Below are 26,360 nucleotides of genomic sequence, written 5' to 3' on the forward strand. Positions count from 1 at the left end.
GTCTCAAACTCCTAAGATCAAGTGATCCACTTGCCTTGGCCTCCCAAAGTGCTGGGATTACAGGCATGAGCCACCATGCCTGGCTTTAAAGAGCTTTTAAAAGCATACTAGAACTGGACTGAGACTTTTTTCTTGACTAGTCAGAATAATTAAAAGAATTAAAATGTAATATTGTGGAATATTTTTCTATTTAATGTTATTTAATGTGGTAACCATTTTTGCCACCATGTAAGTAATGCCTCTCTCCCTTAGTTTCCTCACTTGTAAGTAGAAGTCTTAGGCACCATAATCTCTGACAGCCCTTCCAAGTTCTGAAGTTACATGATTTGATTTCTTAAAAGGTGAGTGTTGAGATATTTTTTCAATTGAAAAGCAGAGTCTGTCGCTTTCTTTGTGAGTTCAGATCTAGTTGGCAAAATCAAGTAAAAGAGAATATTCATGTACATTGTCATTCCACCTGTTCTTTGGGTTTCTTAACCATCCTCAGAACATGCAGGTAGCGTTTCATAGTGTGACTAGCCCAGCCAGACCTTGTGTTATGTTTTTTATACCAAACACACATATTAGGGAATTATTTTCCCTTTTGCAAAGAAGTCTTTACATAAGCAGAATATGTTTGCAAAAAAATTAAAATCTTACAAATTTTAAAAAAATAATTCTTGAAAGATTTAAGTAACAAGTTCTCTATCATAGATTCATCTTTCATTCAGTAAGAAGAAAGCTCTTCCATCTTTGTTATTAGGATGCTCGTAGCAAATGTGAGATATGTGACAAGTGATGACAGTCTCTAATTCCAGCATAAATATGTGAGAAAATATTAACTTTTCTTTCTCAGTGATTTTTTTTTTTTTTTTTTTTTTTGAGAAAGAGTCTCGCTCTATCACCCAGGCTAGAGTGGGTGGCACAATCTCGGCTCACTGCAACCTCTGCTTCCCAGGTTCAAGCAATTCTCCTGCCTCAGCCTCCCAAGTAGCTGGGACTATAGGCACGTGCCACCATGCCCGGCTAATTTTTTGTATTTTTAGTAGAGATGGGGTTTCACCATGTTGGCCAGGCTGGTCTTGAACTCTTGACCTCATGATTCGCCCACTTCAGCCTCCCAAAGTGTGGGGATTACAGGCATGAGCCACCGCGCCCAGCCTTTCAGTGCTTTTTTAGAAATAGATACCAGTTCTCTTTAGGGCCCTGACTCTCCCCCACCTCCCTGTATATGGGCAAGGGATGAGCGTTTTATATATATGCACATACATATAGAGATGTGTATATTTCTCACCTATATATTGAAGCCTAACAGCGTACTTAACAACAGAGTATCTGCAAAACTAAATTACGAATCTCTTTCTACTTATATTGTTTAATTTTAATAGGTTTTTTTTTGTTTGTTTTTGGAGACAGAGTCTCATTCTGTCACCAGGCTGGAATGCAGTGGCACGATCTCGGCTCACTGCAACCTCCGCCTCCCTGGTTCAAGCGATTCTTCTGCCTCAGTTTCCTGAGTAGCTGGGACTACAGGCACACGCCACCACACCCAGCTAATTTTTGTATTTTTAGTAGAGATGGGGTTTCACCTTGTTGGCCAGGATGGTCTCGATCTCCGGACCTCATGATTCAACTGCCTTGGCCTCCCAAAATGCTGGGATTACAGGCGTGAGCCACCGCGCCTGGCCGAATTTTAATAGTATTAAAACCAATCCCAGTGTTAAACTTATAGAGTAATATTGATCTATATACAATCACCCTGACCTTGGTCAATTACTTACCTTTTTCTGAACCTCGGTTTCTCATCAGTAAAATGGAGATAATCATACCTATTTTTTAGGGTAGCATGTGTTATGAGAACTAATCTTTATAATGTTTTTATTGCAGAAACAGAAAGCACTTCATTAATGGTGATATGATACAGATGATGATAGTTTCAGCTCAGGCTGGACCTGGATATATGAAGGATCCTTATTTGGGATAGAGGTCATTTGCTGGGGGAGAAGGGATTGGGAGTATAGGAGGTATCTCATGCCAGTCTGTGCTAAATCAGTGACAATACTGAAATTAAAAATAGATTAAGGTACACCTGAAAGGTAGTTTCTCTGCATTTTTTTCTCAGCCTCCATAGGTAGCAGACATCTTTTAGCCTTCCAGTATGGTTCCTTACCAACTTGAGTTATTTTCAATTTGGCTTGACGGCTACAACTTTTCTTTTATTCTAGAGTCATCACCAGTGTTACCGCCAAGGAAGCCTTCTCACCCGGTCATGGATTTTTTCAGTTCACATCTTTTAGCTGACTCTTCCTCAGCAGCAACAAATTCTAGTCATACAGATGCCCATGAAATACTTGTGAGCGATTTTCTTGTTTCTGATGAAAACCTTCAGAAGATGGAAAATGTACTTGATCTTTGGAGTTCAGGTCTTAAGGTATGGTACAGCAGTTGTTCAATTACAGTTGTTTAATATGTAATGTAATAGTTTTACTCTCGTTTATACTGTTTTGTTTTTTTTTTTTGAGTTAAACTTTTTTAAAATCTTTTGTTTCCTGAGATCAGTTCAGTGTCTTAAGTCTTGCTTCTCAATCTTTAATGTACTTATGAATCATAGGGGAAGCCTGTTAAACTACAGCTTCATATGCAGTAGGTCTTCAGCAGGGTCTAAGATCGTGCATTTCTTTTTTTTTTTTTTTTTTTTGACTTGTTTGATTGATTTTACTTTAAGTTCTGGTATACATGTGCTGAACATGCAGGTTTGTTACATAGGTATACATGTGCCATGGTGGTTTGCTGCACCTATCAACCTGCCATCTAGGTTTCAAGCCCCACATGCATTAGGTATTTGTCCTAACGCTCTCCCTCCCCTTACCCCCAACCCCCTGACAGGCCCCATTGTGTGACGTTCCCCTCCCTGTGCCCATGTATTCTCATTTCTGTCAAGCTCCCAGGTGATGCTACTGGTTTAGAAACTGTACTTTGAGTTGCCAGGTTTCAAGTGGTTGCTGGAACGGTTCTACATACTCCACTGAATTTGGCAGATATTTTGAATGGCTCAGCCTGTGTGTAACTGAGACATACTGTGCCTTTACCATTAGTTGCGACTAATGGAAATGTCTCCTTTTATGTGATAACAAAAGATCCAATTTTAGCAATGGATATTCATTCTATAGCCACTCCTATAGCAACCATGATGTGTAAGTGATAAATCTAAAAAAGTTGATTTTTATTTTGATACTACTGGCCTTTAAGTAGAACAAAGTATTGCAGAAATAGTAAGTGGTTTTTTTTTGTTTGTTTTTTTGCTTTTTGGTTTTTTTGCTATTAAAAAACTGGAGAAAATGGCAGTTTTTCTGAAACATAATTTGAGAAAACTAAGTTGCATATTCACATATATAGAGAAATTATGGCCATGTGAGTTCTGTGGCATTTATATTTTTCCCTCATTTGGAACCTTAAGTTCTAGAAATAATTCTTCAGCATAATTTTACCATCTTCCCCCCTTGGAACAGGTTTCATACTTATAATAGTGTAAGTCAATTGGAGTATTATACCACCAACCATTTAAATTGTGTTTAGTGAATATGTTGTCCAGTTTTTTTTTATATAACATTATTATTTGGTCTTTTTATTTATGCCAGTCAGTAGGGTGACAGAACTTAGCAGTCCATTATAACAGATAATAATCTGTGATAAATGGCTTGGGAAAAAAAAGTATCAATTCTCATGGTTTCTTTCCACTATCACTCGTTTCTAAATAACTTCCCAGTCAGTATGGCTTAGCCTATGCCATAGTTCTGTGTTTCCCTTTATTCCTGATCCATCTTCATATGGACATTTAATCCTTGAATAAACAAAGGAACATAGTGAATGAGGCCTGAAATTTTTTTTAAATGACAACAAGATTTCATACAAAATTAGTTAAAATAGGAAAAAATTAGCTTCCCTAGTATGATGAATGTGAACTGCACAGACCTGTGACTGTTGAACTTACATATGTTTTTCATTAATGTGTTCCAATTGTTTTAATGATTTTTGTGTTGATTGCTTCTTCTGATTTTTTTAATGTTTCTTAATTTCAGTGTAGTTTTAAGAAGTGATATTAACGAACAAACTACTTAATTGTCACTATATTAATTTTTCAGACAAACATCATATCTGAACTAAGTAAATGGAGACTTAATTTTATTGACTGGCACCGAATGGAAATGAGAAAAGAGAAAGAAAAACATGCAGCACATTTAAAACAACTGTGTAATCAGATCAATGACTTGAAGGAGCTGCAAAGAACCTTTGAAATCTCCATTGGGAGAAAAGATGAGGTCTTCTTTTTATATTTCTTTTTAACTGAGATTCAGTAAATGTCTTGATAAATAATAAATTCTAAGAAATGAGTATTTACCTCGTACAAGATACAGGTTCTATCAGAAACTGACAGAAAAATTCATAGCCATTGGATTTATTCTTCCTATTAAACATACCAGCATAATGTCATTTTACCCTCACCATTGACTTCCGTGTTCTTGATGTTTTAAGAGTGTTTGCCTTGTAAACTATATTAAAACATCACCTTGTAACCCATAAATGTATAAAACTATTATGATTTGTCAATTAAAAAAATTTTTTTTTTAAAAAGAGTATGTGCTAAATGTAAGTACACTAGTTTTTTTCTTTCTAATCCTTTCTTCCTAACCTTAAGAGAACATGAAGGAACCAGCATTATCTACATTTTAAACCATCCTTTTAGGGGTCATTTTAAGCATCTCAAATTCTTTTTTTCTCTCTCTCTTTTTGAAACGGGGTCTTGCTATGTTGCCCAGACTGGAGAGCAGTGGCTATTCATAGGCATAATCATAGCTCACTGCAACCTCAAACTCCTGGGCTCAAGCGATCCTCCTGCCTCAGCCCCTGCCAGGGACTGCAAGTGCATACCACCATGCCTGGGTTTAAGCATCTCAAATTCTATCTGTGATGGGTGTGTTTTCATTAATGAAATCTTTCTTCATTTTATTGATAAACATAGAAAACATCTTTTATTTCACTTTCCTTTAGCTTCTTAAGAATTTGAGGGTAAGATTCAAGTCTGTGCTAATTTTTTGCCTCCTGACACAGTACCTGGAACAAAGCAGATGGGCAACAAATCTGTGCCCTGCTATAAATGGATGTCCGGATGGGCATCCACTTACGGATAGGAGAGTGGTGGTGTTCAGAAGAGGAGGACTTGGGCAGACACCTCAGCTGCTTGTCTGCAGAAGTAGCACTTAAGTGTTTTCATAAATTAAAGATTATAATTTTTTTAAACATATCTTGAGTTCGTATAAAATTGAACATTTTATAGAATTTGTTTTTTTTTGGAAACAATGGACTTTAATGTCAGTCATTTTCTCTGTTATACTCAAAATTCTGTTCTATGGTTTTTAATTATTTTAATTTTTTTGAAGTATCACAAAGAATATAGATATCATATGTTCAGTTTATGAGAATGTGTAAAGTGGATAGACAGGTACTACCATTCAGCTTAACACATAGAATATTTCCAGTAGCTTAGAATGTATGCCCTTTTCCTCTCTGGAAATTCTTTAAAGAGCAGGTATAAATATCTCTTGGTAAATGTGCCCAGTTTACAAAATCTCTTTCTAATGTGACTATGTTTAGAAATTTATTTCAGTTATTCAGTTCTTTTATAAGAGAGAATATTATCTTAGGATTTTAAAGCCTTCTGAATTTTTTTTTTTAAGAACAAGAGTAATAATATCACTGAAGAAGTGCATCAACATATATTAATAACTATAACGTTATATATAATGTTATGTTATATGTATAACATTAATTATATATATTTAATTATATATAACATATATAACATATAACATGTTATATATAATGTTATTAATAGTTATATGTATAAAATGTTATTAATAGTTATATATAACATATATAATATATAGTTATATATATAACTATAACATATTAATAGTTATATATATAACATATAACTAATAAGCAAATAATAGAACTATTATTTGCTTTTATAGGTTTGTTTAATCCAGAAAATCATTGGACAGTTTTTGAGGAACTTCTATATCCAGGGTAGTAGTAGGGACCAGAAAGATACTTAAATATCTAAATATTCTGGCCCCTGCCCTCAAATCTAGTGAATAAAGACATGATGTATATAGAAGAACTTTCAAATGTATAATTGTTTTACCTGAATTGAATGTCAGTAGCTAATTTGCATATACATAAACTTTTTATTGGTGATTACCATATACACATAATGAAGACTTCTTTCTTCTTTTGTTCCCTTTCATTAGTTGATATCTAGTGTATTCGTGTGAGAAAGTTTTATCATCTTTTTAAAGATAATAATGAGGTTAACTGAATGAATATAGTAGTGATCCATACCTATCCTCTCTAGCATTTTTTGATATATGAGAAAATCACTTTTCTCACCAATTGCTGTTATTGTAATATCACAAACACCAATTGCTGTTATTGTAATATCACAATAATTGGGTTAATTGCTGTTTACAGGTGATTTCTAGCTTGTCTCATGCCATAGGCAAGCAAAAGGAAAAGATAGAGTTGATGAGAACATTCTTCCACTGGCGAATCGGCCATGTCAGAGCCAGACAGGACGTAAGTGTCAAAGCAGAAGACAGCTGATGGATGTTAGACTTCTGAATTCAGAAGTACTCAGGATCATTTATTATAGTTGTTTTCTAATAAGTCAAAATGAATTTGTGATTTAATGTTCCTCTTATTTCAAAGGAATTTGATTTTGATGTAGTTTGGAAAAAATACAGTTTAGATCTTATAGACATATATATTACAATAGATACATCATTTCCTGCTTCATACATCAAGTAATCAAGTAGGTTAATAAGGATTGTTCCTAAATTGTAAATGCCCTGGTAATAGAACCCCCTCAGATGTGGTTATTGGAGAAAGAAGTTATCTTTAACATACCAAATGCTTCCTATATTGTTTCTACTTTTAAAATGCCTGAATACAACTTATGCATAAAGAGGCTTTACTATATTTATACATTAAATCACAGTATAAATGTTTGTTATATAGACTCGCCTTAGAGTGAGAGTCAGAGAAAGCCATACCTGTACAGCTTTTTAAAAGTTATCCTTAGCTTATAGTATATCATTTAAACTTGAACATCTTTTAAGTAAGAGCTGAGTTGGTATATCAGTAAATAGTGAACTGAAAGAGAATACAAAATTGTTGCATCAAAAGTGGAAAAGTATGAGAGTATATCCCACAACAAGACATAGTTTAGAGACACATGAATATAGGAGATGAATACACATATATATATATATATATATATATATATATGCTTTCCATGTATATTCATGTGAGCTGTGGAATAATCTCTGTGTATTTAGTTTCCAAGAGATTAGTATTTTAGGAAAAAGCTAGTACAAGTTGAGTATCCCTTATCCAAAATGTTTGGCACCAGGAGAATTTTGGATTTTAGATTATGTTTCATATCACAGCTTATACACAAAATTCATTTATGTTTCATATTTCACCTTATACATATAGCCTAAGGTAATTGTATATAATATTTTTAATAATTTTATGCATTAAACAAAGTTTGTGTTAAGTACTTCTGTGTGGAATTTTTCACTTGTGGTGTCATGCTGGCACTCAAAAAGTTTCAGATTTTTGGATTAGGGATGCTCAACCTACTTTATCCTGGAATAAGATTTCTCCTTTAAGAATACTTTCTGGTTTTTTCATTTTTTTAATTAATCCCAATAGATTAAATCCACATTAAGTAAGCTGGTTAAAATGAATATTTATACTCTATTTTGAAACTTGTCAAGTAAAATAATGAGAATACATATTTATTTTTAAATGTTAGCCAGAACAGTTGAGGCTACCGTCACTTTTGGATAGTTTTTCAAACTTAAGAAATTGAGAATTGAACTACTTCTTCAAAAGAATTTAAATTCATTGATAAAAATAGCATAAGTTTTTATTTGGATTGGCACCATATATGATGGCAAGGTTTATAAATTAATCTTGCTTGTGGTGGCCATCAAACTGAAGAGAAAGCAGTGTCATCTGAAGCCACAGCCACCACCTTTTCCTGCCTTCTAGCCACTCTGTTATTCTCCTGGTCCTGCTAAATTCATAACTAAGATGGCAAGTGGTGATTTGCTCATTTTCTTTCATTTGGTTGTATTCTTTTTCTGTAACTTGATTAGTTGCGTAAAGCAATGATGTAATGGATAAGAGCTCAGTCTCCGGAGTCAGGCAAGTCTGGCTTTACTCATCCATTTATGTGAACTACGTAGGTTACTTAACCTCTTTAAGCCTGTTCTCCTATATGCAAGATGAGAATAATATGATTACATAGAATTAAATAATGTGTGTATGTACACTTACCACCATGTTATGTTTATTATTACTACCAATATATTTATCAGTCCACTGTGTTTTTGAAGTTATATTTTACTTTTATTTAGGTTTATGAAAGTAAACTAGCTGACCAGTACTACCAGAGAACTTTACTGAAGAAAGTGTGGAAAGGCTGGCGTTCCATAGTCCAAAAGCAGTGGAAAGATGTGGTAGAAAGAGCTTGTCAAGCAAGAGCTGAAGAAGTTTGTATACAGATTTCCAATGATTATGAAGCCAAAGTTGCTATGGTAAGCATCTTTTTCTGGTTTTCACTTTCTTCTAATACAATAAAAAGATGGATAGACTCACTATTAATTAATAGACTTCCTCTTTTGGTCTTTAATCAAGAATGAAGACAAAAAAATCAAAACGTTTATTGTGTTAATTTAATGTTTACTGTATATTCTTACATGGTTGATATAAGGAGCTGTATAGAAATTAAAATTATTAGTTGGGTGCAGTGGCTCACGCCTGTAGCCCCAACACTTTGGGAGACTGAGGCGGGCAGATCACCTGAGTCAGGAGTTTGAGACCAGCCTGGTCAACATGGTGAAACCCCGTCTCTACTAAAAAAATTAGCTGAGTGTGGTGGCGCATGCCTATAATACCAGCTACTCGGGAGGCTGAGGCAGGAGAATCTTTTGAACCTGGGAGGCAGAAGTTGCAGTGAGCCGAGATCACACCGTTGCACTCCAACCTAGGCAACGAGAGTGGAAATCCGTCTCAAAAAAGAAAAAAACGAAATTGAAATTATTTTTTCCCATTGAATTTTAATAATAAAATTAACATTGTTTTCATGGGAAAACGTTTGGAATTGAAATGAAATAAAATCCATTCTAAAAAATGCAATAGGCCTTTTGAAGTTAAATATTAAAATAAAAAAAAACTCATTACAGCATTAAATTCTTAAGATTAAAAATAAATCCATAATAAAAATAATTTTCTGCAGTTCACTATGACATGCAAAAAATGCTGTCCCCTGAGGTTTGGCCTATGGGAAAGTGTGTTTTACCTAGGGTCACTCTCCACTTCAAATACTGAAGGTAACATTTGCTTTACAAAAATTCTGTTAATATTGCAGGCATGTAGTTTGTTGTTTTTTTTTCTGAAAGGGCTCTCTGTGGCTCTTAATGTATTTTGTTTAACATCCTACATAAAAGTTTTACAGTAAAAAGTGGCGTATCTTTTTGTGAAATGAAAATACATCAGCAATCTTCAATGGGACTGGATAAAATACCCCTTGTTTGAGCCTTGATTTTAAGGTTAGGAATGAAAGCAGTTTGTTGATGGAGATAATAGAGGTAAGAGGTACCTTTTAAAATAAATTGCACATAGCAGAAGAGGTAAGTGACAAACTTTTTAATATTTCACGTGAGAATAATCTCAAAGTATATATCTATTTTTTTTGACAGTATTCTTCTTTGTATCTCAAATTGTTTTGCTTTTTAAACATTCTTAGTTATCTGGAGCTTTGGAAAATGCAAAAGCTGAGATTCAAAGAATGCAACATGAAAAAGAGCACTTTGAAGATTCCATGAAAAAAGCTTTCATGAGGGGTGTATGTGCATTAAATCTCGAAGCCATGACTATATTTCAAAACAGAAATGATACAGGTTAGTATTTCATTAAAGATTCTCTGCCTACTTTCAAAAAAGGATTTGAGGAGATTTTAATGATTGGTATGGTCTACAGTACAAATAATCTGCAGTAGGTATGTTTCATCCAGGTGTGCTCTTAATTCCAAGGTGTCATATCCAGACTTAAATCTGCCATGAAAATGAGCTCAGTCATGGTTACTTATGGTATCTTAAATCTGATCGAGTAAACTGTCACTCCTAAATATTTAAGCTAAATGTTAAAAATAATATTTTAATGTATAACATTATTTTAAATCTCATTTAACTAAGAATTTTAATGCCTTTTTAAGTACGAAACTTCTAATTTTGTCTTTTCTTAAGTAGCCAAATATCTTGGACTATTTTGGTAAGTGTTATCTAGTCATGGTTTCTCATTTTAGAAATTCCTAATCTTCCAGTTTATGAAAGGCCTCAACTAAGCTCATTGCAGCAAACATAAATATAGACCTATCTATAGAAGTAATTTTACTTTTTTTAAAAATCCACATATTGTCTGACATGAGTGGTTTGTGTAGTAGTTTTGTCATCTTGGTGTAGAAAAGCCCATAACTAGAATCCTTTGCCACCAATTTACCCAGGGGCCTGTTTTCCTCATTGGGTCTTAGATTTCTTCTCTGAGCAAAGGAGATAATATAAACCTTCCTTACCTGCTTCCTAGGGGCTTCTTGTGGGATGCAGTAAAACATAGCTCAAAGCACTTTAAAAGACAAAATGCACTTAACATGTAAGATGATAATCATGATGTAATTATTAATAGTTTTAATTTAAGTCAACCTCTCAAGATTTTGTAAATCATTAACATGATTTCAATCCAATGAATAACTTCTCTGTGCTTGTGATGCCCTTATTTTAAAACATCAACAAAGATTTATTATTTAAAGCATGCATATTGTGGGTAGGAGTAAGTTTAGGCAAACTGCTTTCTATCTGAAGTGGTTGTGGTTTGTGGTCCATATTTAATTTAGAAACTGAGAATCATGGAATCTCAAGGCTGAATAGTTGATTTTGGTAATACCTAGGTGAGTACCTGATTTTTCCAATAAATGGTCTTTTGAATATCAGGGTTGGAAACAAACTCACCACCTTCAGTGATAGAATAGTCTGTTTCAGTTCTAAGTATTAGGAAGTTGTATGTCGCAAATTAAGAAATTTAATTGTTTACTTGGGAGAAATATGAGTTTCACAAGTAAAGTGACAAATTCCTATTAGAACTTCTTACATTAAATTACAAGAAACCTGTTTCCTATAACCTACTTAAAAAGATTTTGAATTGACTTAGGAGTGTTTCCCACCTTAATATATTTACTATCTTAAAATGTAAATTGAAATGCAACTGTGTCTCCTAAAGGCCAATATCCATAAGAGGATTTGAAGAAAATGTCTTCTGCTAATTACACAACATGACTTCTTTTGCACCTGTTACTTTTAAAACAATGGATGAGAAAGATGACAAGAATGATAAAGCATGCATTAGCAATAATGTTGGTAGAACTACCAAAGGCAAAAAAGTTCAGTATAATTCAGTGGATCTGCTTTGTGCTATTTAGGTTTTATGACATTTTAATGACACCTATTTTTTTTTTTAATTCTCTTAAGAAAAAAATTACTTCTGGCCCCCTTCTATTAAAACAACTGTTTTTTATAGGCCAGGCACGGTGGCTCACGCCTGTAATCCCAGCACTTTGGGAGGCCGAGGTGGGTGGATCACGAGGTCAGGAGATCAAGACCATCCTGGCTAACATAGTGAAATCCCGTCTCTACTAAAAATACAAAAAATTAGCTGGGCGTGGTGGCAGGCGCCTGTAGTCCCAGCCTCTCGGGAGGCTGAGGCAGAAGAATGGCGTGAACCCAGGAGGCAGAGGTTGCAGTGAGCTGAGATCACGCCACTGCACTCCAGCCTGGGCGACAGAGTGAGACTCTGTCTCACACACACACAAAAAAAATTGTTTTTATAATGCAGTTTTTAATAATGTAAAGTTCCTAATGCACCTGTCTTGTTAGAGCAAAATAAATATTTGGTTTTTTATTTGTACCGATTCTTTGCTGTCTGTAATTTTCAGTGTCTCTCATATTGTGCAATATCTTAAATCTTACAAATTAGAGGTTTTTATGAAGAAGGTAGAACATGACAAAAAGTCCTTAAAATCATATCTGCCTAATTGGCACAGTAAGAAAAAATACTTGACAAGTGAAAAATGTATTCCAGCTGAAATGAGATTAATTATTAAACTTAAGAGTTACCTGATATCAGCCTATATTAGCAAGAGTTGGTCACCTGCCTCTCTTCCCTGACCTTCATACTGTTTCTACATCTCCTAATGTCTGCCACCATCTAAAGATAGACACTCAGAATCTCTACCAAAACATGTTAAAACTCAGTGTGTGTTTTGTTTTCAAATTAAAAGTATTTTATATTGAATTAGTACCTTTCATCAGAGGAGTTCAAAGGATCTAGGTAGGCACTGTAATCATTGTTAAACTTCTTAAATAAGGTAACTAACTAATACTCTACAAATTTTCTGTACAGATAGTCTAAGGAAAGGACTTATGCAGAGGCCCAAATTTCTGGAGGGAAAGAGAACTGCATAGAAAATCATTTAAACATATGACTTACATAATGCCCTCTGTTCAGATGTTCTGAAACAGCTCATTGACTGAATTTCTAAAGCCTCAACACACTGTTTGGTACCACACAGATACAGTCTTAAGCAGAAACTAACCAAATTATAATACTGGAGCGAAAACATCTAAAATTGGAAGATGTACTAGCCCTGGAATTTGACATTATTGGCTCCTTAGATCAAGATGAAGGTTCAGTTTTGAGGGAAGGTTACTGATTGGGGTGTCACTGCAAATCAGTTAGGTGCACAAATACGCTCTTGACTTACGATTTATATAATTTATCTGCGAGAACCCATTTCTTTTACAATGTAAAAAGTGAAGATTTTAGTTTTATTGATGTATTTTTGTTTTCTGACAACTCAAGAACAAAAATAAATTGTTAGGATAGGTGCAGTACATGAAAATGAGGGAGTATAGTGATATCAGAAAGTGGTTCTAAAGATCGATTGCAGGTCATTTTGGCCATTTATCCGGATATTTGTATGAACTAATACAAAGGAACCTAGATCTCTAGGCTCACTGTGATCATATTTTTTGTGACAGTTGTGATGGCAATATACCCTACTTAGCTAAGGTCCCAACTGAGTACATAAGTTATTTTCATCTTTTATTTAAGAGCAAATGATCCATTAGCTTTCGCATGTGGAAGGAAGTAGTCTGAAGTTTTTAGTGGTTAATGCTGACATTAACCAGTTAATACTGACAAACTGTATTAACTGAACATTGTATCTAATATACTGTAAACATCTAAATTTTTGTTAGGACCAAACTTTAGCCAGTATGTGTTTTCATTGTTTGGAAGATAATAGTAGTCCTAACCTGGAAGAATTTGAATGGAATTAATTTGTGATTTATAGGGATAGACTCCACAAATAATAAAAAGGAAGAGCATGGTCCTGGTGTTCAAGGAAAAGAACATTCTGCTCATTTGGATCCTTCAGCTCCTCCGATGCCCTTACCGGTTACATCACCACTGCTGCCATCCCCACCAGCCGCCGTCGGAGGAGCCAGTGCAACTGCTGTTCCCTCAGCTGCTTCAGTGACTTCTACCAGGGCTGCTTCCGCATCTTCTGTTCACGTTCCTGTTTCTGTTCTTGGTGCAGGATCTGCAGCTACTGCTGCATCAGAAGAAATGGTTAGTACAGTTTATACAGGTCCCACCTTATGAAAAGGGCGGCCAGGCGCAGTGGCTCACACCTATAATCCCAGCACTTTGGGAGGCCGAGGCGGGTGGATCACGAGGTCAGGAGATTGAGACCATCCTGGCTAACGCAGTGAAACCCCGTCTCTACTAAAAATACAAAAAAATTGGCTGGGTGTGGTGGCAGCCGCCTGTAGTCCCAGCTACTCGGGGGGCCAAGGCAGGAGAATGGCGTGAACCCTGTAGGCGGAGCTTGCAGTGAGCCGAGATCGCGCCACTGCACTCCAGCCTGGGCAACAGAGCGAGACTCCATCTCAAAAAAAAAAAAAAAAGCTTGTTTGTAAATTTAATATTTTGAACTCATAAAATATTTTCCTATGGAGAAAAAAAAATCTGTGGTATTTAGGCAAAGTCACTGAAAATATTTAATACACAAAGTGACTACAGCATTAAATTGTAATGAAACTACCTGAAAATGCTATCATAGTAGTGATAATTAAGACAAAGAACTTATTTATAGTTTTCAAAAATTATGTAGGAAAAGTAGATTTAATTTGAGAAAGAGTTAAGGACAGACTTTACATTTGAAGAACACTGTTGGGTGTTTTCAAAGGTGTTGGAGGTTAATGTGTATTTAATGTTATATTTTCTATTCAGCTAACAGCTTTCCTTTTTCCTAAATGCAGATATATCACTAACACTGTTCTGTAGTAACTCCATCTTGATCGAGTTTTAATTTGTAATTTGTAATTGGAATGGAGATAGGAATAGTTTTTCCTGGAATCAGTGAGCTACTATTAGAGAAGTGCCAAGAGGATAGTGTTAAATGGGGATGGAAGGTTTGTGTGCGAACTTGCCTGAAGTGAAATTGATCAAGCTGTTAATGTGGTAAGAGGCTGGGCATGTTGGCTCACGCCTGTAATCCCAGTACTTTGAGAGGCTGAGGTGAAAGGTTTGCTTGAGGCCAGAAGTTTGAGACCAGGCTGGGCAATATAGCGAGACCTTATCTTTACAAAAAAGTAGAAAATTAGTCAGGCATGGTACTGTGCACTTGTACTCCCAGCTACTCAGGAGGCTGTGGCAGGAGGATCGCTTGAGCCCAAGAGTTCAAGGTTACTATGAGTTATGACTGCACCACTGCACTCCAGCCTGGGCAACGAGTGAGACCCTGTCTCTTTTTTTTTTTTTTTTTTTTTTTTAACTAGAGTTTCAGATGAAGCACATCGTGGCTCTAACTCCTTAGCCTCCTGTTGTTAAACTTGTATTCTACAAACCATGTTTCTCAAGTAAGGGTGGAGTACAGATGCAAGCCAAGCTTATCAGACTCACCTGTGCAGAGCTAGCAGTGATTAGTTAGTTAGTGAGTTTAGTTCATTAGTTTAAAAAAAGCCAGGCGCGGTGGCTCATGCCTGTAATCCCAACACTTTGGGAGGCCGAGGGTGGATCACGAGGTCAGGAGTTCAAGACCAGCCTGGCCAAGATGGTGAAATCCTGTCTCTACTAAAAATATAAAAAATTAGCCAGGCATGGTGGTGGGCACCTGTAATCCCAGCTACTTGGGAGGCTGAGGCATAGAATTGCTTGAACCGGGGAGGCAGAGGTTGCAGTGAGCCGAGATCATGCCACTGCACTTCAGCCTGGGCAACAGAGCGAGACTGTCTCAAAAAAAAAAAAAAACGAAAAACAAAAAACACTCTTAACTTCTTTCCTGCTGTGGTGTGGATCTGGTATAAAGGCCTGTATAGTCTTATAAAGCTCCTGAGATGATTCTGATTTGCTTGTCTTCCTCTTCTTCCCAACTCCTAACTACTTACAAGAGGAAAGAAGAGACAGAATAAGTTTTAGGTCTTAAAGTTCCCTTGGCAGGCCATCAGAAGGTGCCATTGCTCTGGACAGCTGTCTGTAGCTAAAGGGAGTATTGAGACAGACAAGCTGTCTGTAGCTAAAGGGAGTATTGAGACAGACAAGTGGTCACCTTTAGTATTCTAACAGATTTGAATTTTTACCTTTCGAGAGCTACTAACTTTGGGAGAAAATACATTGAGATCAGTTATTTACCAATTATTGACACAAAGAGGTTGAAAAATATCTAGCACATGGCTAAGAGAAATTTATGTGGGGGAGCTTTGACTTAGAAATGAGACACTGGCCGAGCACAGTGGCTCACGCCTGTAATCCCAGCACTTTGGGAGGCCAAGGCGGGCGGATCACGAGGTCAGGAGATCGAGACCATGCTGGCCAACATGGTGAAACCCCGTCTCTACAAAAATACAAAAAAATTAGCCGGGCGTGGTGGCATGCGCCTGTAATCCCAGCTACTCGGGAGGCCGAGGTGGAAGAATCACTTGAACCTGGGAGGCAGAGGTTGCATAGGTGACAGAGTGAGACTCTGTCTCAAAAAAAAAAAAAAAAAAAAAGGAATAAAACACTAAAATTCAACTCGACATATTTTCAGCTGTGTTTGTTTTCCATGATTACACATTTTGAAGTGTGATCCTGCACAGATGACCTCATTTAAACACTCACTCACTGTGTTTATGTTCTGGTTTCTCATTCATCTTGCATATGCAGTTAACACATGCGGAGCTAGATTTTTCAAAATTCTCTTCCTAAAATGTGACTTCATGGGTACATCTGCATTTATATGTAAACCTGAATATGTATGGGAAGAACTGAATGAATGAGTTTGCTTAGCACCCTTTTTATTGCTAACTTTTTGAATAATCTGGTCATCGGAGATAGTGTTGAAGTCTTTGAAACCTAAAAACCATAATATTCTGTAGACAGCCCTTCCCCATCTGCCCCATCCCACTACATCCACTTCTTCAAAAACAGATACACACTCCGTTTCAGTCACATAAGTAAGTGACCTTTAGGGCCAGGGAGAAAAGAGAATCACAATTAAATCTATCTCTAAGTATAATCTTAGTTTTCTTCCTTCCTTATATAATTGAAATACTCAGATTTACTTCAAATATATGTTTTTGTTTTTAAAAGAAACTTGATAACAAAAGTAGCAATAAATCCAGTAGTTGGCTAACTTACCGTGAAACCGTCATTGTTGGGAATAGGAAAAGAAGAGAGAGATTTGCAGTCCTGGCTTGGTTGTCTTTCTTGTCATTTTAATCACAGAGGCGTCCTGTGAACATTCAAAAAATTTTTTCAATTTTTCTTGGTATTTCCAGTAGCTAAAAGGAGATAGGTGCAGAAAGTACAGAGAATTAGCAAACAAATAACTGGAGAGTGGAAGATTACCATGCTAGTAAAATAATATCTTCATATTTAAAATGATTTTCTTTAATGCAGACATCCTCAGTATGTTAAAGACTATCAGAATTTCATGGTGGAAACCATTTTTCAACAAAGGCTAGACAGTTATACAAGCAAGCATATTGCAGTTCATAAAGTTGAACAGTAGATGGCATTTTATTCTTTTTCTAACTCCAATTGGAATAATTGAGGGGAAATATTTTTCATTGAATTTTAAAGCTGTTTGGTAAAGACCTTTAGTAAAGTTTCTCTTCTAATTTTCCTCTTCATTCGAATAGAAAGTGAAAGGTATCATTAGGGAGTTGGTACTGCATTCTCCATTTTATAAATGAAGAAACTGAGGCTTAGAGAGTATGCAACTTGCCTAAGGACACGATTAGTAACTGAGTTGGAATTCAGACTTTGACAATCTGATTTAGACCTCTTACTCTTAACCAATAATCTGTACTGTCTCTCTGTCAAATATTAAGCTATAAATACTGTTTTTAATGTCATTTCCTTTTTTTTCTTACTCCTTTCAATTTTGTTGCTTATGTTGATGTGGCTTAAAATGCTAGAATTTTTATTTTTATAGCATTTTTTAAACTCAGCTAAGCTGATAAATTTAATGAACTCCAACATGATTGGTACCAGTAAGTGGTCATTTAATTTGCAGAGAATGATACATACCTAATACATTATTTTATCCTAAAACATAAATATATATTAATTTGCTAGTTTTAAATGTGGAGCCAAACTGAATGTGGGGTCAAAGATTGTAATTGTCATCTTTTTAATATAAACCACACCCAATATATTTTCTATGATCTCCAGATTCAGTTTCTGTAAAGCATGAACCTAACAAAACTTTCCAAACAATCTGATTAGAGAATCCTTCTAGGTTTTTCTTTCCTGCCTCTGATTAGTAGCAACTTTTTTCTAATAATTTATCTTTATGAATTATTTCTAAATTGTCCTTATTCATTTTCAACTTTTTCATCAATTTATACAATTTTTAATACATTAAATAAACATTAACAAGTGCAAATGACAAACCATCTGAAAACAAGCAGCTGACAGTAAACATGTGAGTCATTTAAGACAACTTCTATTTAATTCAAATGAGCGTATAGAGATTTCTTTTAGAAGTCATTTTATTTACAGGAGTATATATTTTCAAATTATTGAAGGCATTCTGAAGCAATTCTGAGCTGGGTTGAATGAAACTTATCATCTATGAGCATTTTTCCTGCTACTCTAATTTTCTTCAGTCCAGACTTCTGTAGTTTTTCATTCACACCTGAAGCTCCAGGTGAGAATCATGGCTACTGAGAGGACACCCCTCAAGTGTGATTGGGCAGGAGGAAAGTTACAAACTCAATTGTACTTCATTTTCCACATTTTGGCAAAGAATATTCCTGCCAGCAATTAGTTTTCTATTTTAAAATAGCATTTAAGCATCTTTAGGAGTTTGTAAAATCTTTTTTGTCCCTTATTGTAATAAGTAATAGGACAAAGTTCCCCTCAGGCCAGAAGCATGAATTTAGTCCACAAAAACATATTTGTAAATATTTTTAAATCTGAGATTTAGTTTATCAATTTCATAAGATCCATAGAAGTTAATGTTAAAAAGCCAAATCATTTTTACAAGGACTATAGTGAGAAACATTCTTCTAAATCCATCTCCCTAACTCTTAGCTGTTTCTTCTGTTTCCATTTTTTCCTAAATAATATGTTTGTATCATTATTTCTTTATTTATTAATTTCAAACATTATCTGTTAACTTATTACAGATAAAAGGACTTGGCCTCCTGATGCCACCTTATTCCTTCTCTCTCTCTTCACTTTCCTCATCCTCCCTGTATGTTATAGATATTCCCATTTCAGATTAAATCATTTATGATTTCTAATATAGCTAAGCCATGAATGTGTACTATGACTACATTTCCTTTCTGGTATAATGTTTTGTTCTTAGAATTAATTGCTTCATTTTTATTTTCGGTTTTCTATCCAACTATAGTGAATTATTTCCAAACTCTCCAAGGATTACAAAACCCCACTGAATGCTATTTTCCATAGGGTCTTCCAAAAACATCAATACTTTGTCATTTTAATTTTTCCAGAGACATTTCTCCTGAAGCCCACTCTCTTCCCACTTCAATATACAGCTGTGACTGTGTGTAGCTAGATGCAGCTATATGGAGAATCACAGATGAACTATAATAATCGGGAAAAGATTGATACTTAATACATGCCTTTGGAAAAACTGTTTAGAGAAAAAATGAATTTAGATTAATACTTCACACTGGAATTTCAAATAAGTTAAGCCAAAATAAGTAAATGTTATAAGAATATAACTACCTCAGCTGTCCAAAGCTGGTTTTGGTTTCATCATGGAAGCAAGAGGAAATTAATGACAGGATTAACCACAACTTAAAAAAATGGATGTGCATTGAAAATTAAGACAAATAAATGAAATGGGGAAATTGTTTACACTCTTAGATAAGTATCTATAATTATTAAATGAGTTTACTACTCGTCAGGAACTATTAAATATTAATATACTTTCAATTCTTAGCAAATTAGATGAATAGTTGACAAAATAGAATACAAATATGAAACATTAATAACCACAACTTGAATAGTAGATTTCACCTCAGACTTAAACAGGCGGCTGTGTCATTGATTGACAATGGAAAAATAGTCCACTTATGTGTTACTCCTGCTGTAAATATTTTTCTGTAGTATCATCCAGCAATAAGCAACAAAAGCTATAAAAGCTGATAATACTTTTTGATATGATCGTTCCATTGTTTGCAATTTATTTTTATTATACAGAAATAACTCTCAAAGGAGGATTTTTCTTTTGCAAAATGTGCTAAATGTAATAGAAAAAGAAAGACAAAGTAGTATGTTGCTATAAAAACCATCTCATTAAGAACTATAGCAGGTCTCTGTATTACCTCATGAAAAAAAGTATATTAATAAAATGAGAAGGAAAAAAGGCAGAACACAGAAGCATATGTGTAATGATAATATTAATTATGCTTAAGGATCAAAGAGTCCATAAAACAGATTAATGGTTGCCAGGGGTTAAGGATGGTTGGGGAAGGAACAGACAGATGGATATGACTGTCAAGGGTGGCCCGAGGGAGATCTTCGTGGTGATGAGTATTCTGTATCTTGATTGAGTGATAGTTAACGGGAACTTAGGGGATAAAATGACAGAGATCTATACATAGGCATTATGTCATGGTGAGCTTCCTGGTTTTCACTTTGTTATATTCTAATTATGTCAGATGTAACCATGGCAGGAAACTGGGTGAAGAGCACACAGTACTTTTCAATATGATCTGTTTGTCTTCCTATAAATCTATCATTTCAAAAAAAAAAAGTTGATTTTTTAAGTTTCTAAAATCTTATAAAATTGTTGGCATACTCAGGTTAAAGGGATATTTTGGGGTGTTCAGTTTTGTTTTGCTTTTTGTCTTGTGATTTTGTTTGTTTTTTCCATGTTAAAGTTGGTTGAACATACAATTATTTTAAGTGCCTGTGTATTCTTCATAATTTATGGAATCAAATTAATAGAAATTTTGCTGTGGATTTTCTGCCACCTTGTTACTTCTTTTATTTTTTTTTCTTCTTAGTATGTGCCAAGAGTTGTAACCTCTGCACAACAGAAAGCAGGAAGAACTATTACAGCCCGGATCACAGGAAGATGTGATTTTGCTTCAAAAAATAGAATTAGCAGCAGTTTAGCCATAATGGGAGTTTCTCCTCCCATGAGCTCAGTTGTTGTGGAAAAACATCATCCAGTCACAGTGGTGAGTCCACATTTGATGGCCTTTTGTCAAAAAGTCTTTTTCCTGAGAGTTCATAGACTAGTAAACACTTACATAACATGTTGAGAAGATAAAAATTTATGATGACTGGTACTTGTTCTGCCTTTTCCTGATACAGTATATATATATATATATATATATATATATATATACTTGTTTTTCTCAAACCTGCTATAAATCTACCTTTCTGCTGTTGGGAAATTAATTTCAGAAACATCGTTTCTTCCAAACTGTAAAAATTATAAAATACTAAAAGTAATCTAGTGTGTTTGTGGTCAAAAGAGTAAAATATGTAAACGCTTTATTATCAGTTTAAAAAGAGACAAAAATTGTTCACTCACTAGCTGCTCATGTAGCAGATATTTGATTACAAGAAAACTCCGCTACATTTATAGTTTTTAATTTTTGGTCCTTTTTTAAAAAAAGTCTTCCCCTTTTTTCAGTACAATTGTCAGCATGTTTTTAGTTTAACAAAATTCAACTTGCAATACATGCATGTGATATAAAGAAGGTGCATTGAATTTGAAGCAGACATTTTAAAACCCAAGTTAGTGCTTCAGCTTTGCTACTTACTGGCTTTGTGATATATACAAATCAAGTAAAATATTTGAGCCTCCACTTTCTCTTCTGTAAAATGGGGTTAATAAGAATAGTTAGCTCCTCGGGTTATTGTTAGGATTCAAGATTAAATGAGATAATGTAAAAATTAAATGAGATGTATTAAGGCATTTTATAAACTATAAAACCATAAGCAAATTTAACTTACTGAAAGTTACTAGAAAAAGATACGAGATATCTCTGAATTATTTCCTACAAATGAGTACGAATCAACAATTATCTCAAAAAGTATAATGAGTGATTAGAACATCCCTAAAGAAAAACAAAGATTGATTTTTTTTTTTTTTTTTTTTTTTTTGAGACGGAGTTTCTCTCTTGTTGCCCAGGCTAGAGTGCAATGGCGCAATGTTGGCGCACTGCAATCTCCGCCCCCTGGGTTCAAACAATGCTCCTGCCTCAGCCTCCTGAGTAGCTGGGATTACAGGCACCCACCACTACACCCAGCTAATTTCAGGGATTGATTTTAAAAGAGAATGCCCTCTATAAATTCTCAGCATTGGACAACATTCCTGTGTACTTACTAAGTATTAGCAAAAAAAAAAAAAAAAAAAAAAAAGTATGTGGAATGATTTTAAATCCTTTTTTCCTGAGTACTAGCTGGTCACTAGATGATTAAATGAAGACAAGCTGGATTGATCTGAACTGAACTTCAGGTGAAGTGGGACCTTAGCGAGGTGGAAGGCTGGAGATGGAAGCACCAAGTCCAGATAGAGACATGGAGATGACAGAGGATTTATTTTAGGATTATCTTAGGTTTCAGGTTTCATAAGTTGGACAGACTCTGAAAGTTCATAGAAGACTTTTCTATATATTGTTGAACATGGAAGACAAGTTATCAAAAATGAGAAGAAATAAACCCACTTCTGTTTTTTCAGATGTAGAAAATGTATAGAGATGGTGAGAGACTGTCCATTTGTGAGGTAAAGAAGGTGTAAAGAGAGCACATATGTGTTTATTTTTTATTAGACAACTTTTTGTTTTGTAATAATGATGGGAATTCACATTTTACAGAAGAAAAATCAAAGAACTAAACATTTAGAACCCTTGTTTCTGATACTTATCTCCCATTCTGCCCTCCCTTTTTTCAGTATGTACATTTCTTTCCCACTAACTGCATAGGAATCAGATAGCCATCAGCTGCCTGGATTATGTGACAGACACAGTGGCAGTCATTTGTACTGTATTTCTTTTCACCCTGGGAATCAAGATCTAAATCTACCAGAAATAGTTATTACTAAAAAACCAAGGATGCGATTTGTGACCCTGTAGCCTCGTCTGCTGGATAACTGCATGCTTCTAGGGCCACTTCATTCTCTGTCATATTTTGTGTATCATAGTTTCAGTGGCTACTTTGTTTCTACAGTTCCTCTTGCCCATCCTCCCCAAGGAGAAAGCCTTTTTGGTAGGCTCAGATTAGGTGGCTGGCAACTAAAATTTCCTATCTGTTGCAAGAGTATCTCCTATTTATAATGGTTATCCAGTTATTTATGTACAAAGAAACATTTTTATAAGATACTTTAAGAAAAGTTATTTTTCTTTAAAAAGGAGTTCTTTTTAAAATGGAATCTGACAGGATCTTTTGTTTTTAAGAGGTTTCATTCTTTTTTTAAGCAAAAACTACAGCTTGGAGTTTTTTAAATACATAGTGAATGTTTTGACCAAATTATTACAAAGTATGTAATTGTACTTAAAGTATTTTAACAATGACTTTTCTAAGTGGAAGACCCTAATAGAAATTGACATGTCTTTGTCAGTGACATGGACTGAGAACTTACCTTGATAACAAATCCCACTGCTGGCTACTAAGAAGCTTTATTGGGTTTAATTGGAAAAAGCCTTGTACTGATACATATTTTTCATGTTTACATGTAATGTGTACTTGTATACATAGTGTGTACTTTAACATGCATTACATGCATATTATATGTGTAGACTGAGTCATGTGTGTCCTGACTTTAATGATTCAGTGCTTATGTCTGAGGTGTTCCTTTGAGCTCTGAGGTGATGTGCATAAAAGTTTTAGTCTGCTCCCAGGTGAACCAGGTTAAATATGAGGGCTCTGGTTTAAAGCAAGGACGAGACTGCATCCTGAGCGCTTCCCTGTGCCCCTGGGATTGGTTTCCACATACTAACAGTCAAGTAGAGAGAAGGAAGTTGGATGGAACGAGGGGAGGGCTCAGGGCTGACCCCTCTTCCAAACACCACAGAGTTTCTCTCTGTATACAAAGCCTCTGTACACATTACAAGATTCCACTTGGCCCTGTTGGAGGAATGGCTGCCATGGCTTTCTTAATGATCCTTGTGGATATAGCTCTGATATTACATTGTGGGTGTTGAACACGTCAGTCAGACTGGGTAGGGGTTCCTTACAGAGAAGGGCCTCGTCTAATTAACAGCTGCTTCACTCCATTCATTGCTTCTTTCTACTGGATCTTAATAAATGTTTGTTGGGTTAAATTATAGATGATAGATGATGAAATGATACATAGTATACATAATCTTGGGATATTATTAAAGCAGATTTTTGTCTTTTCAGCAAACCATTCCTCAAGCAACTGCAGCAAAATATCCCCGGACCATTCATCCTGAAAGTGGTACCTCAGCTTCCAGATCACTTGGAACCAGATCAGCTCACACCCAGTCTCTCACAAGTGTTCATTCCATAAAAGTGGTTGACTAAAGTGAATATGTCCATAGTGGGGTCTTTTAATCCCTCTGGTCTTACCAAAGGTTAGAAGTCTTTTGTTTTTATCTTTTCCATATTGTTAGAACATCATGGATACATCATGTTCATCTGTTCAAAATTACAAGAGGCTTTTTCAGGCTCTACCATGCTTTGTAACTATATGTAGAAATTATTTTAATGTTATTTTTTATTTAAGCAATTAAGTAAAACTTTTTTAAATTAAAAAAGAAACTGGACTTTATTTCTTGAACATGTTTAGCCTGTTGCCGATTACATCATCAAAGTATATAAATTTATTTTCACTATAAAACACTAAATCATTTCCAGTATTACACAGCTGTAATTCACTCAAAGTGTTGAGAGGGAACCTTACTAAAAACAAAGTATTAGAACTAGTAGAAACTAGAATATTTTTATTTTTAATTTAAAAAAGACCAAGTGTAATAGTGATTTTTTTTTTTTTTTTTTTTTTTTTTTTTGAGACAGAGTCTTGCTCTGTCACCCAGGTTGGAGTGCAGTGGTATGACCTTGGCTCACTGCCTCCTTCTTCCCTGTTCAAGCAATTCTCCTGCCCCAGCCTCCCAAGTACCTGGGATTAGAAGTGCCAGCCACCACGCCTGGCTAATTTTTGTATCTTTTTTTTAGTAGAGACGAGGTTTCATCATGTTGGCCAGGCTGGTCCCGAATTCCAGACCTCAAGTGATCCGCCCGCCTGAACCTCCCAGAGTGCTGGGATTACAGGCATGAGCCACCACGCGCAGCCCCAAGTTTTTGTGGCTTTAACGTGTTAGTCTTCATTTTTCCAGGATTCTAACAGTTGAAAATAGACGGAAATGGCAACACCTATGAATCATTTTTTAATGCCAAAAGGGAAAACATTTGTAATACTAGCACTAGAGTTACAGAAGTATCAGAAATTTCCTGTTAGAATGATCCTGTTTCTGGTGTTCTTTCTCACCTTATTTGAAACTCTGCAGCACTGAACCTACCTTGTTCTCGCCGAACATCCAAACACTGTTCTGTGGTGGTGTAGCCCTGAGCAACTCAGCAGACCTAGGCCTGGGCAGCAGTTTTTCATTGGCTGGCCAATACAAAGAAACCATCTGGGCAGAACTGATTTAGGTGAACAAGACTTGGCTTCTAATGGTTTTATTGCTGACTGATTGTGTGGGCCAGACAATTAAATGAATCTCTGGATCCTCATCTGTGAAATAAGAGTAAAATCTACCTACTATTTCACAGTACTTATACATAAAAATGAACAGGTTCTAAAGAGTCTGTCCAGGACCTTAATTTCCGTATCTTTAACAGAGTGGATGGACTTACTTAATCATCTGAAGCCTCTTCCAATTTGAATTTAAGTTCTCTGCACTAATTTTTATTATAGGAAATAGGTTTTCTTGCTGCCTCACACTGTTCACAGGACATCAGAGAATAAATGTGATATAGGCAAATAGAATCCCATTTTCTAATGGGGCCCACTAAGGCCTTTCTGAATTATTATCAGACTGTTTCTTAAAGGGTATTAGATATTTACACAACACTTGTTCTGGATTCTGGCCCGGCTACCATCGTGGTGAACAGCTCCACCCCTCATGGGCTTCAGCAAGCTTTTCATGAACACAAACCACCAGCACCTCATCTCGCGTCCTTTCGGTGTGCGTGCTCTTCCCAGGCTTCCCCGTTCACTCCCAGTTGAGTCAGGATAGTGCAGGCTCCACTGGGGAGCCCACTCATGCAACCCAGAATTAATACTTGGCGTTGTGGTAAACAGACCAATTCTTCCTTCCTTCTCCCTGTATGAATTGTCCTGAGATGCATTAGTATACCGTGTGTCTCAGAATAGAGTAACCCAAGATTAAATAATCAGTTATGCTTGCACCAAGTAATGGCCACTTAGGTAATTCACTTTGTTCTCGCTCTCCCTCCTTCCCTAGGCAACTCCCCTTTCTCCTCCCCTCCTGCTTCCCTGGATGTAAACTTCTGAAAAAGTTGTTGCACACAAACTTCGGTCTTAGACAAGCTCTACTTTTTGAGGAATCTAGACTACAACTAGGAATGGTTTTCAGTATCCAAGCCAAAACAATATGGACAAACTGAAGTGAATATTATGAATGTTGTGATTAAGAATATTATAAACATATTTTTAAGCTTTAAGCTCTAGAAAT

The 26,360-nt window shown here is 35.5% G+C and overlaps 1 protein-coding gene across 8 annotated transcripts in view; it reads left to right on the forward strand.

Moving 5' to 3' along the window:
• Nucleotides 1-26,360, forward strand: part of POC5 (POC5 centriolar protein) — a 52,902-nt gene that overhangs the window by 12,744 nt on the left and 13,798 nt on the right. For 4 of the 8 annotated variants that reach the window (XM_055252256.2, XM_063623122.1, XM_063623121.1 and 1 more), the window contains 8 exons: nucleotides 2,205-2,410; nucleotides 4,122-4,298; nucleotides 6,511-6,615; nucleotides 8,466-8,645; nucleotides 9,857-10,010; nucleotides 13,514-13,791; nucleotides 20,694-20,870; nucleotides 24,043-24,423. In XM_055252256.2, the coding sequence (XP_055108231.2) occupies nucleotides 2,205-2,410; nucleotides 4,122-4,298; nucleotides 6,511-6,615; nucleotides 8,466-8,645; nucleotides 9,857-10,010; nucleotides 13,514-13,791; nucleotides 20,694-20,870; nucleotides 24,043-24,186 (1,421 nt within the window). In that variant the 3' untranslated portion in view covers nucleotides 24,187-24,423. Of the gene's footprint in view, nucleotides 1-2,204; nucleotides 2,411-4,121; nucleotides 4,299-6,510; nucleotides 6,616-8,465; nucleotides 8,646-9,856; nucleotides 10,011-13,513; nucleotides 13,792-20,693; nucleotides 20,871-22,381; nucleotides 22,427-24,042; nucleotides 24,424-26,360 lie in introns of those variants that run through there. The other 4 variants (XR_010117046.1, XR_008652419.2, XR_008652420.2 and 1 more) reach the window with 2 other exon arrangements.

This window comes from Symphalangus syndactylus, chromosome 18 (assembly GCF_028878055.3).
Source record: "Symphalangus syndactylus isolate Jambi chromosome 18, NHGRI_mSymSyn1-v2.1_pri, whole genome shotgun sequence".
NCBI lineage: Eukaryota > Metazoa > Chordata > Mammalia > Primates > Hylobatidae > Symphalangus > Symphalangus syndactylus.